This window comes from Engraulis encrasicolus, chromosome 2 (assembly GCF_034702125.1).
Source record: "Engraulis encrasicolus isolate BLACKSEA-1 chromosome 2, IST_EnEncr_1.0, whole genome shotgun sequence".
In the NCBI taxonomy this organism is placed as follows: Eukaryota; Metazoa; Chordata; class Actinopteri; order Clupeiformes; family Engraulidae; genus Engraulis; species Engraulis encrasicolus.
Genome location: NC_085858.1, coordinates 13,262,064 through 13,275,007, shown reverse-complemented (window position 1 = coordinate 13,275,007; position 12,944 = coordinate 13,262,064). Strand labels below are relative to the sequence as shown.

Below are 12,944 nucleotides of genomic sequence, written 5' to 3'. Positions count from 1 at the left end.
CTCACTCAACAGATACCAGCTCTGACAGCGAAGGCCACTGGAAATTGGACTTTCTCTTCTGGGCTGGCTTGGATGAAAAAAAAAATGGGGAAGGTGGTGGCAGTGGGTGGGTTACTGTACGTGGCGTTGTCTGGAATATTAAAAAGTGATAAATTGGTGCAGCTCAAGTGCAAAACGTGCAATAAAGATGGAAAGAGCTTTTGTGTTTTGGCAGTGTGTGTGGTGAATCGACTGGATGTGGCGTGTTGCAGGCATTTAATTGGATATATGCAAATCTCTCCTGTTGAGCTTGCAGAGTAAGGAAGGAGATTCAATTTGCAGTTACGTATGTAGCATAAAATGAGCTGAGGAGGGAAAAGAGAGGACAACTCTCAGTGTCCCCTCGTGGCTCTCTCTTTCCAGTCTCTCCCTCTTTCTCTCTCTCTCTCTCTCTCTCTCTCTCTCTCTCTCTCTCTCTCTCTCTCTCTCTCTCTCTCTCTCTCTCTCTCTCTCTCTCATTATAGAGGAAATGCCAGCAGCAGGACTGACCACAGCACATCACACAGCACTGTCATGGTCACATCAGAGCCTGGGTCATAGAGGACATACCAACAGCAGGAAACCTCCCAGCATGCCACAGTCACCACGGCCGCAAAACAGTCTGGGTCCAAGAGGAAATGCCAACAGTAGGATTGAACTCTGCAACATAGTATGCGCCATAGAGGAGATGCCAGCAGCAAGACACCACACAGCATGCCACAGTCACCACGGCTACACAGCCAGGGTCATAGAGGAGATGCCAGCAGCAAGACATTGCACAGCACGCCACAGTCATCATGGCTACACAGCCAGGGTCACAGAGGGCTAGTAGACTCTGCCACGGCCTCTGCCTCAGCACCCTCATCTGATTACAGAGGATGATGGGTAAACAAAACAACCACAACACCCCAGCAGCAACAACAGCAAAGCACAGTAACCTTCTGCTGATCTCCCAAATGGCCCCACAAAATCCTTTTATATCCAAAACGTGTTTATGTGAGTGGTATTACATATTAAAGACTGGTCATGCAAAGGTCACTCGTGTCTAAACGTTAATTCTAAAACAAACCAATTTAGAGATAATGCAACAAAAAGCACATCACATTTATTGTATTTGTATGAAAACAGATTACACCTACACACAAAATACAAACAGTTATCTGCTGTATGCTGGAAACTCTGTGGCATTAAGAATCGTACATTATTCATCTGCAGCATAATATCACAGGAGAGCAGGCAGCAGAGGAGAGCGAGCAGCTACTACATCACTCAAGCAGATCAGATGGCACTGCCAACGGTGCCCACGTCAGTCAGTCACTCGCACACACACACACGCACAGCACGCCTTGTCCCTCTGAAATAGCAGCTCGGACGGAGTTCCCCGGAAAAAAAAACATCAGAAAAGTTCCTGTTAGCAGTCTTAGCGTAGCTGTTGTTTTAAACCCATGAAGCATACTGTTAAGTGTTAAGTGGGACATCGCAGGGCTCTAAATTAACATCAGCCAACCGGGCAAATGCTGGTGAAATTTCTGTTTGGCTAGTAAAAAAGACCAACTTACTAGCCACTTTGACCCATTAATAAGTGTGTTTGGCTAGTAAGATTAACATTTACTAGCCATTTTGGCTGGTGAGTAAAAAAGTTAGTTTGCCCTGCGTGGGAGGTTAGGAAAATGATCGTAAGTATTAAAAGCATAGTTGAAGCAAAAACCCCAACAAGTTACAAAATAAAGACCTTAGGCCTGGGTCACACTCACAACTGAAAATTCCTTGTGCAAGGTTCCTCACAATACATAAATAATTTAACACATAAACATAGCCTAAATAAAAAATATAAAGCTCATGTTCCTTTTAAGTCCTTGTTTAGTCAGTAATTCCAATAGTCGGTATATATTCGGTGGGTGTTCAAAAAATGACATAAAATGATGAAATTGGCTGGGAGTGTACGGTTGAATTCCAAAAAACGGCTGGTATTGAATGTGTTAAGTGGCGTCCTCACAGGCACCCATGAATTGAACAGTCCACAAAAAAAGGATAATCCAGCATGGATGAAACAGGTCCAACACGATACTCGAGCATGAAAAAAAAATGTCCACACAAAGTGTTGAAGTATCAGAGACATTGCTGGGTTGTATCGCGGTGACCTGCACCATCAGGAGACTTGTTACCGGTTCCATACTCATCTCCAACTGAAAAAGAACACTGGTGAATTCAAAATAATTTCGAACCTCATGTGACATCTCTTAATTACCACATGCTCTCCTCCCAAAGGTATAGGTTTGGCTCGATAAGTGGTGGAGACATTTCAATCGCAAATGGTCCGGATATGCTGCTTTTGCATTATATTTGTGAAAGAATGGTAGGGACAAGCTAGGTTTATCTGGAAAGTGGTATGGACATGTCCCCACCGTCCCCCCGTAAAATTACACCCATGTCTCCTCCTGATATTAAAGAGCAAAACAAATGGGGAGTACCATCATAACTATACTAAATGTCCAGCTTGCACAAAAAAATCTTGCAACCACAGAAAATACTGTACGCAACACCAATGAAGAATAATAATGTTCTTACATTCAAACACAGGATATACAAATAATAAAATGGACACCGACAAATAAATGAAATAAAAACAGCTGTCCATCACAATATCTTCCTGTCTCGTTGGCATATGTGAGACAAAAAGACCTGTGAATTGCATCACCAAAAGTTGGACTCCACTTTGCATATTCCTCAGAACGAGGGGGTTTCAACAAACTTTTATAGAAGCAAGAAGCAAGTTTGCAAGAACCAAAAACGCTTGTCATATTGTGGCAGAACTTGTAGTGAGCTACAGTATCGGGGCCAAGGCATAAAGCAGACCTGTGATCTCAGAGTCATCATAGGGATCATATTGTAATGTATTCATTTACATGAACTATGCTGGCAGGGCACATCACTGGCACATACCACAGTGCTCTAGATCCATTGGAGCTCCAGTGGTTTATACACAGTCAAATGAAGGTTTAATCCCATTTTGCAGTCTAATGAAACCACAAGAGCATTTTTGTCACAGCTGCCATGCTATGGGGGAGCATGCTCTGTGCTCATTTCTAAACTCCAGAGCTTCATACACATCACAGAAGACTACACCAGTGGAACTGAGCCAAATCCATGCTATACGTGGATGTGTGAAATTGTAATCTGCACTAACTCGAAGTAAGCTCTGGTGTGAATTTCTTCACACCTGAGTGGGAGTTGTTATACCACAACACAGTTTAACACTAAACAAATTATTTAAGCTTTTTTGTCTTTTTAGCTTGTAGTCTCATAATACACACTGGAATGTTGTAAAAGTCATTGAAAAAGGCTGAACTACCATAGTACTAATAATACACTGGGTAAGACTGAGTGTAACTAATCATTACACTGGGTCTTCAGCAGTATATTGCAACTTGGTTATTGTCATTCTGCTAACAGCAAACTGTATAGCAGGGTCCATAATAAGAGTTAAAACTACAGCTTTCTGTATTCATCCCATTCCTCCACAGCCCCTAAGCCTCCATTACCTATTCCACCCCTGCCTTTCATAAGACCAGCTCCCCAAACTGCATCCTGTGCACTTTAGTTTACTCTCCCTCCACAGGCATAGTAAAGGCCAACTAGCACCAATTTCACTGCATGCCCAACTTTACCCAGTATTGCTATGTACTATGTGGTAAACAAATATCTTGTCTCGTAGCACAGCAGTGTCCCCAAGGGCAGACACTGGGCCAGAGCACACTGTTTATACCCCACAATCCCCATTCAGGCAGCAGCAGCACATCCAGGGTGGCGAGAGAGGGGAGGGTGTGGTGTGTTATACAGGTTGTCTGAGCACAATAATGAGCTGCATTTCTGGCAAAGGATCATGGGATGCCACCTCCCCGAGCCCCAAATGTATTCCTGTGCCCTACTTTATACCCCAGTGGAGGAGGAATCTTCAGCCATGGATCATGGACCTCTACACACACGATCGTACACACACTCTCACACACGATTGTATACACACACACACACACACACACACACACACACACACACACACACACACACACACACACACACACACACACACACACACACACACACACACACACACACACACACACACACACACACACACACACACACATTATGGGGCATTGCTAACAGAACTAAAAAATGCTGAACTGTGCCCAGACAAAGCACAACGCTAATTCTAACAATATATCAATAACAACAAAAACCCAATATGGGGACCACACTAGTTACTGTATTTGACACACAGCAAACAATGACACACACCATGACAAGGACACTGTGCAATTAGACTCCAGTCCTACTGGACCACGCTGTCAATCTTCTGCCTGTCCCATGACTCCTTTCCATTCTCTGTCCCTCTCTCTGTCTTTTGCTCTCTCCCTCCATCTCTTTTTCCCACTGACATTCTCTGACTATTTCAGCCAACATGATATCTGTCTTTCTATCCCTATTTCCATCTTTCTTTCTATTAAGTCTTCTCTACTGCAATGGGGTACTGTATGGCCTACCCAAGAAAGCCTCGGAATGACTACAGTATGTTCAAAATTCAGCAGCCAGAATTATATCTCTCACGAAGCCGTGGCAACACATCACTCCCACACTCAGACAGCTTCACTGGCTCCCAGTGAAGTCCCGCATTCAGTACAAAATTCTCCTGTTGACATACAAATCACTTCACTCTCTTACTCCTCAGTACCTCTCTGAACTCCTCCAACCCCACTCCCAGTCCAGGTCTCTGCGGTCTTCTGAAAAGGACAATCTCATCATCCCCTGAGCCAGACTCCGTACTGTTGGTGACAGAGCTTTTTGTATTGCTGCCCCCACGCTCTGGAACAGTCTACCTCCCAACATACGCCAGGCCCCCACACTGGCTACGTTCAAAAAGCACCTTAAATCACATCTATTCACAGAGGCATATGGACTTTAACTTCACTGGCCCTTCCCCTGTCCCTTCTCCCCACCTGCCCCTTCTAATACAAACTGACATTGGATTCTGTGTCAAAGGATAAAATATGCATGTTTACGGTTCCACCTTTGTTTCTACCTTACTTACTCTTTCTCTTTCTTCCTCCATCATCCTGTCTTCCATCTGTCTCTCCCTAACCAGGCAAGAGATGTACAGTCTGGGGTTGCACCATAGGAAAAATGGACAGTTGGCAATCCATCCAACTGCACGTAATTGGCCCCTGCTGTGTCGTCAATTATTCCCCATGGTGCGATGCTAGACCAACCTGCCAGGCAATAAATATTTTCTGCCACTAGGGTTTCATGTAACATACTAGTCTAGTCTCTCCCATCATTGGTTCGTCATTTGTTCTCTCTACCCACACCCTTCCCTAGAGATGAGTGTCAATGAGTGTCTGTGTGTGAGGGACAGACAGAGAGAGAGAGAGAGAGAGAGAGAGAGAGAGAGAGAGAGAGAGAGAGAGAGAGAGAGAGAGAGAGAGAGAGAGAGAGAGAGAGAGAGAGAGAGAGAGTGTGTGTGCACATAATGACGTGGGTGGTGAGTGGTCAGGTGTCATGGGAAACACTAGGCGCTTGTCTCCTCTTGCACACAGAACTGGTCAACAAGATCCAGCCCAGTCAGTCAGTCAGTCACACCATGCTGAGCAGCTAGCGTCACGCACAACGACCACGGACACAGATAGCTTAACACCCCCTCTCTCACCACCACCATAGCAACGCCTGCCTGGGTATCTCTTTCCATGGGCCAGTCACAACACAACTTCACCAGTTTAAACACAACAAGCTCTCTGACACTGCTGATGCACACTCTGAATAGGTTAGAGCTTCAAGCATCATGAAGTGGAATGAGCAGATGAGTGTGTGGGTCTGTGCATGGAGCTCCCTCTGACTAAGTTTAAGGTTCAAGTATCATCATCAAGCATGTGTGTTTGTGTGTGCGCACGCGCGTGCATGTGTGTGCATAGATCACCTTGTTTCATCATCAATAGCCAAGGAATACAAACCATTACAGAGCAGCAGCAACATAAAAGTCACAAGGGACCTTCAGAACTAAACGAAACACACAGTTCAGCATGTTCTACACGAGGGATCTTCAGAACTAAACAAAACACACAGTGCAGCATGTTCTACATACTCCACCTTCCAAAGTGGAGCAAAGTCATTCACATCAGGATTAGAAGCTACTGGAGCATGAACAGACATCAGGGGAGAAACAAAGTGTCCACAACCTCCACAGCTGCTGCGATGTACACTACAGTACGTAACACAGAGGATGGGAGTAGAGCCAAGCAGCTTGAGCAGGAGGAGAGGAAGAGAAGAGGAGGAGGAGGTTTTGCCACAGACTAATGTGCCATATGATTACAGCTCGCCTCTCTTCTCTTCTCTCTTCTCCTTCTTTTCTTGTTTTCCAGCGTGATCAATCTTCTGCTGAGCAGCAAAAGGATGATAGGGAGATGAAATCTAAATAGAAACCTCCCCAAGGGATACTGAGCCAAGGCAACCTAGATAACTATCTGTCAGCTTAATGGAGAAAGAGAGAGAGAGAGAGAGAGTGTGTGTGTGTGTGTGTGTGTGTGTGTGTGTGTGTGTGTGTGTGTGTGTGTGTGTGTGTGTGTGTGTGTGTGTGTGTGTGTGTGTGTGTGTGTGTGTGTGTGTGTGTGTGTGTGTGTGTGTGTGTGTGTGTGTGTGTGTGTGTGTGTGTGTGTGTGTGTGAGGGTCCATCTATGCATGTGCATGTGTGTACAGTAAGTATTGACTACATGTACGTTATGTGTGCGTCATGTGCCTGTGTGTCGTGCGAGCGTGCGTGCGTGCATGCATGCGTGCATGTAAGACAATGAGTGAGATAAACAGATAGAAAGGATGATAAAGTGAGAGATAGAGTAAAACTGCGAGGAGAGGAAGACAGAGAAAGAGAGAGTGTGTGTGAGTGTGGTGAAGAAGTATGTTTCTGTGAAGGATTACAGAGAAAAGAAACTTTGTGAATTGCTGCCTCGTTCTCTCAGACACTAATGGCGCATCACCCAGATGTATTGGTGTTGAGCGCCTCTTTGAAGATCATCTTTGACGAGACGGGAAAAGCGGAAGACAAATCTCAGGGCTCGTTTCCTTCTGCACATCAATGAGTACCGTAGGAGAATAGCCATCAATTTACCTGCATCTGCAGAGAGGATGGAGATTACGTTTTAATAATAGCAGAAACACAGCTCATACTAAAAGCTACGGTTTCAATAATAGCTGAAACACAGCTCACAATAACAGCTACATGCACAATGTAACTCCACTTTTCTAAATAAAGACCAAGGACAAAGTAGACAAGAATTGCAGTACACTGAACCCCTTTCTGTACCATTTCTCTGCTATTTAGATCAACTTGGGTTCTGTGGCTTTGTCTGTGGTGGCACCTGGGTCTCCTGCTGAAATCAATATTTTCTCAACTCTCCAGACAGGATGTGTCCAGACAAGGATGTCGCTGTTGTTGGCTGTTTTGAGGTTTAAACTGATGAGAACACAGCGAGTTGCCAGGCCCATGCCGGAACGCACCTAACAACAAAACACACAAACGCACACTTACGCACACATGCACTCACACTCTCCACACAGTCTGTCAGGTCAGACAGTCAGTCAGACAGACACCCAGCAGCATTAGATGAGATTAGATGCCATCTTCCACGACACTGCCGGATCACTCTGGGCAGCCAGATGCAACAAATGGAACTGACAAAAGTTCAGTGGAGCCTGCAGCGGCTTAGCCACGCTCTGAAGCCCCACATCTCCACAACCCCACCCTCCATCCCAGCCCCTCGCTCCTCTTTTAGCTACACTCTGAAGCCCCACATCCCCATCCCCAGACTCTCTCCGCTCTCCCCCGCAGCCCCCTCTCCCCTCTCTGCCCCCTGCTCTGCCTCAAAACAAAGCAGGATCAGCAGGCAGAGCCCAGGGCAATCTGGGCCACTTATAGGTGGGCTGGGAGGCTGCTGCTCAGGAACAGAAAGTGTGGAAAGGAAGGGAAGCAGTGGAGAAGGGGGGAAGGGGAGAGAAGAAGGGGAGAAGTGGAGAATGGGCCAGGACTTTTCTAAACCAATGTGCTGCTCCACTGCCCTCCATCAGGATACAGTGTTTCCCACAGAAATTTTGGAAACTATGGGGGCAGCTGGGATTTTTTTTCCCCGGGGGGGGGGGTCTTTTCACGCGGGCCTTTGGGGTGGTGGGGGGGGGGGGGGTTGTTGGGTGTATTCACGCAGTGTAAATCCAAATTGTCAAAACAAAGAGTACAGTATGACATTGCCGCATGGAGAAACTATAGGCCTAGGCCTACATTTCAGCCATTTATATTTTGAGAAATAAGGCTACATAACATTTTACCCATGATATTAGCATATTAGCATAACATTTTACCTAAAAAATTAGTAAAGTGAATCATTTCTGTTTACAACAGTTTCATTCGTCCCTCATGCAGGGGTTTAAGAATACTGTGAAATTGTTAACGCATAGACAAAAAGGGTCTAAGAGGGTAGGCTGTGCCTTTTCCCCTATAGGCGTACACATTCTACATGAGGGGTGCTGGTCACAGGGCCAGTTTTTCAAAATTCCTCCCTTTTAAAGGGCTGAACAACATATTACACATTTATGTCTATATTCACATTCATTACACATTCATTTCTATATGCAGCCCAATGTCTCCTCTGCCGTGTCAATGAAGGCCTGTCACCTAACTCATTACAACTGTAAAACAAAGCCTGGGGAGTGTTAGTAAACTCATCTCAACTGTCCCTTCTCTGAAGGTTTTCTTTATTGCTCCCAAACCCAAGTTAACTACAACAACTTGACTAGGCTTTTGATCCCTCTGTCTTTCAAGCACTTGTGGTTTTCTCTATAGGATGTATTTACTCCAGAAGGAAAATGCGAAGGAAATCTTAATTCAAATCGTTTTTAACAAAAACGGATATCGTTAAAAAAAAAAAAAAAAAGTTTAAAAAAATATATATATTTTTTTTACATTTTCGGAAACTATGGCGGCCAAATTTAAACTATGGCGGGCCGCCATAGTTTCCTCAATGTATGGGAAACACTGGGATACTACTATTAGGAGCCAGCAGCCACCAACTGACCCACAGACCTGATTCAAGTCCAGCCCTCCCCAAAGGACTCTGGGGACTATCTGGAACACAGCCATTACTGTGTACTGCCTTCACACCTTCAACTAGTCAATGGAATCATGTGGCTCCAATGCTGATTATTAAATAACAAGGAGAGGTAGGAAAGAAAGAAAGAAAGAAAGAAAGAAAGAAAGAAAGAAAGAAAGAAAGAAAGAAAGAAAGAACAGTGATAGCCAAAGGCAACAAAAAAGGAAATAGAATAAAAAATACAAAAAAAGAAACAGCAAAGAAAATTGAAAAGACAAAAAGAACAGAAATCTGTGAGAATGAAACACAGAAAATAACAAAAAAGGTAGAAATACAGTCAATGGAGAAAAATCTTAATTAACTGCTCTGAAATGCTGCAGGCATACAGTATCCCCATAAAATCCTGTGAGTATGCACTGGGCATACAGCAGCTATCTGCATGGCGTGCTGCAAAATGGACCTTGGAGTCTGGAGCTGTCAGGAGAGCTGCTCAGACACTCACTCACCCCTGCAGCTCCTTGAGGGAGAAGGAGACCCGGAGGCTGTGGCCGAGGACGTGCAGCGCCGTCAGGATGTCGGCCCACTGAACCATCTCCCCCAGGGGCCCCCCCTTCAGCACCTTAGGACTGAACATGTCCCCTGACTCCTCCGTCAGGAAGCCCACATGCACCAAGACCTGCAGATGGAGACAGGGGGAGAGGGATGAGGAGTGGGAGAGAGAAGGAGAGAGGGAGAGAAAGATAAGGAGGTCAGAGGTGAACGGTTTCTGCTTCAGCAAAGTAGGCAGGGTGGACAGCAACTGGAACTGATGAGCTAGTTTATACACCAGACCACAAGCCCCAGTGTCAATAACAATCTACTGTGTGGCTGCACATGTTTGTGTGCATTTGTAATGAATGCATGCATGGATAATGTGCAGAGTGAATGCAAATGTGTAAGTTGTGTGTATAGTGTATGGATGTGTGTGTGTGCATGCGTGCATACATAATTGCGTTCCCATGTTTGGTGCATGTGTGTTAACATATGTGCAAGCCTATTTTGAGTGTGGTTTTATTCAGCCTCTTCATGTCTCTTAGTAGTGTTGATTACTGTGCTTCCATGTTCTACTTTTCAGGTACGAAGCCGTGAGAGATACAGTGCATGTGTCCATACAGTAAAGTGCATACAGTGCATGTTTGTGTGTTTGTGTATGTCTGTGTGTGTGTGTGTGTCTGTGTTTGTGTGTGTCTGTGTTTGTGTGTGTGTGTGTGTGTGTGTGTGTGTGTGTGTGTGTGTGTGTGTGTGTGTGTGTGTGTGTGTGTGTGTGTGTGTGTGTGTGTGTGTGTGTGTGTGTGTGTGTGTGTGTGTGTGTGTGTGTGTGAGAGTGTGTGTGTGTGTGTGCGTGTGTGTGAGAGAGAGAGAGAGAGAGAGCGAGAGAGAGAGAGAGAGAGAGAGAGAGAGAGAGAGCGAGAGAGCGAGAGAGAGCAAATTCCTTGTGAGCACATTTAACCCCTTCCTGCTACATTCTGCATTCTGTCACCATAACAACACTGGATACTAGGAGGTCTACTCCTCAGCAGTGAAGCCCACCTTATTACGGGATGGCCCCAGGAGTCCACTGCTGTACTCTACTATACAACTGAAGCACACTGCTGTACACACCTCTCAACTGTCATTTTATTAAGCGGGCTTGCAGAGCAAGGCCCGATTCTAGTAATCTCTAAGTACGTTTATGCTTGCTTGCTTGTTTGCTTTGCTGCTTTCTTGTGCAGGGCAGTAAACATAGAAAATGGATCTCCTCCTCGGCCTTTTGAGATAGAGACACCGTTCAAACACTAAAAAGACCAGCTTGGCTTGGAGATAATTTGTACTGATATAGCGTGTCCGTGTCTCTTGTCGTTTTTCCGTTTTTGGTGATTTTGTGCAAGTTTGGGTCCCCATTGAAAACAATGGTAGAACCTTCATGAACCAAGGTTCCGCCACTCTACAGATCAGAGTGTAGGAGGCACTTTCACCTAGAAGTTTAGTTGACACGTTGTTAGCAAGCTCTATGGGATGTCTCCAAGTTGTGAAAGTTTCATGTCCCAACTCCCATTACTTTTTAAATGGCAGGTGTGTAAAAACGGCAGGGCTGGCCCCATTGCTTTTCCCATTGACTCTTGAAGTGCCTTTTTGAAGAGGCACTTCAAGAGCACATGTTCCACAAGAGGTCCATTTATGACTGTTTAACCTATAAACTTCATTCAAGGACTGTTAGAAAGATCACATGTATGACTCCAATCTGTTGAAAGGACATTTGCCAATTCTTTTTAGTTTTTTTACAACGATAAGCTTAAGACCTAGAAACTGTTATTGATTCTGCAGTCTGCCTTAGAGCACCATACTAACTGCTATACAGACAATCACAACAGGTGTTGCCAATAAAGGGTTCCATCTCAACTGTCACTTTCTCTCAACATTCTATTCTTAACGAGCAGCTGCATTACAGTTCTAGAAGTCTATTGTTCAGCTCTTCAATGCAATCTGATATTGTCTTGCTGGAATGCTTTTGGCAGGCAGCTGCTTGGCCCAATGGTGAAGGTGCTGGATTAGAGATATGGAGGTTGGGAGTTCGAATCCCACTCGGACCCATGTTGATTTTCAAAATTATATCATATGCAGAGTTCCTTAGCCAACTTAAAATACCATGTATGTCATTTAGTATCAATGGCAAAGGTGCTGGATTACAGATATGGAGGTTGTGAGTTCGAATCCCACTCGGACCCATGTTGATTTTCAAAATTATATCATATGCAGTGTTCCTTAGCCAACTTCAAATACCATGTATGTCATTTAGTATATCCCCAAAACACTTTCAAGATGGCTGAATCCAAGATGGCTGAATTGTTTGGCCCATAACTTCTGACTGGGTGGATGGATTTTTTCCAACATTTCTTTTAGCTTTGTTTTCTCAATAGTAGTTTGTTTTTAATTTAGGGATAGAGATATCGAAAAATAAAATTGCTCATCTCTGCCCCAAAAGGCAAGCCCACTTCCAGCATTTTCTGTGAGAATGCAATCTAGTTTCCCTTGTCTGCTTATGGACAATGAATGTTTTTTTAAACGGCATCCCACCACACCTATCACGCCTCACCATTTACATCTCTGAAAAGGGCTTTATGGTCGCAGAGGGAGGAATAAACATGAAGGTGTAAAGATACAGTAGGAGAGTAGCAACAATGAAAAGATAAATCAGCTCCAGTCCAGACAAAAAAATAGATCAGTTCGAGCATGAGAAGCATGAGATGGGCTGACATTAAATCTGCGTGCACCATTTTAAATCCTTAGATGGATCACGTTTAAGTTCATCTGTTGTTGCCCATAATTAACATATTAAGGGATCCCCATTGTATGGCCATTCCAATAAAAAAAGCATAATAAAGCATTGAGTGCCATTTAAAGGCTTTCTCATAATCCATATAGGTATCGTATATGGACGTAGATTACAACATGTTACACTAAAAGTAGATAACCACATAATGCACACCACACAATAATGCATTTAGTAGTGTCCTTATAACCCATATAGATACAGTGTATATTTACATACAGAGACTACATCATCCTATACCAAAACTAGATTACTGCTAAGTGCATACTGAGTAGTAGGCCTAGTACGTATGTTCTGATGAAACACTTGAATGGGATTGTGGGTCAGGACTACTAATTCTTTACACTGATATGACTACAGTTTGTCAAATAGTGGCCATTACCGTTATACATTATACTAACTGAAACGGCTAATTAGCGTGAACCATCCGCCTGTAATGATATCTAGTC

General features: G+C 44.3%; 1 protein-coding gene across 1 annotated transcript in view; it reads right to left on the bottom strand.

Annotated features, from left to right (window-relative positions):
* Positions 1 to 12,944, bottom strand: part of LOC134468661 (alpha-1,6-mannosylglycoprotein 6-beta-N-acetylglucosaminyltransferase B) — an 89,226-nt gene that overhangs the window by 43,935 nt on the left and 32,347 nt on the right. Inside the window, exon 7 of the mRNA XM_063222558.1 lies at positions 9,653 to 9,822. Coding sequence (XP_063078628.1) covers positions 9,653 to 9,822 — 170 coding nt within the window. The remainder of the gene's footprint in view (positions 1 to 9,652; positions 9,823 to 12,944) is intronic.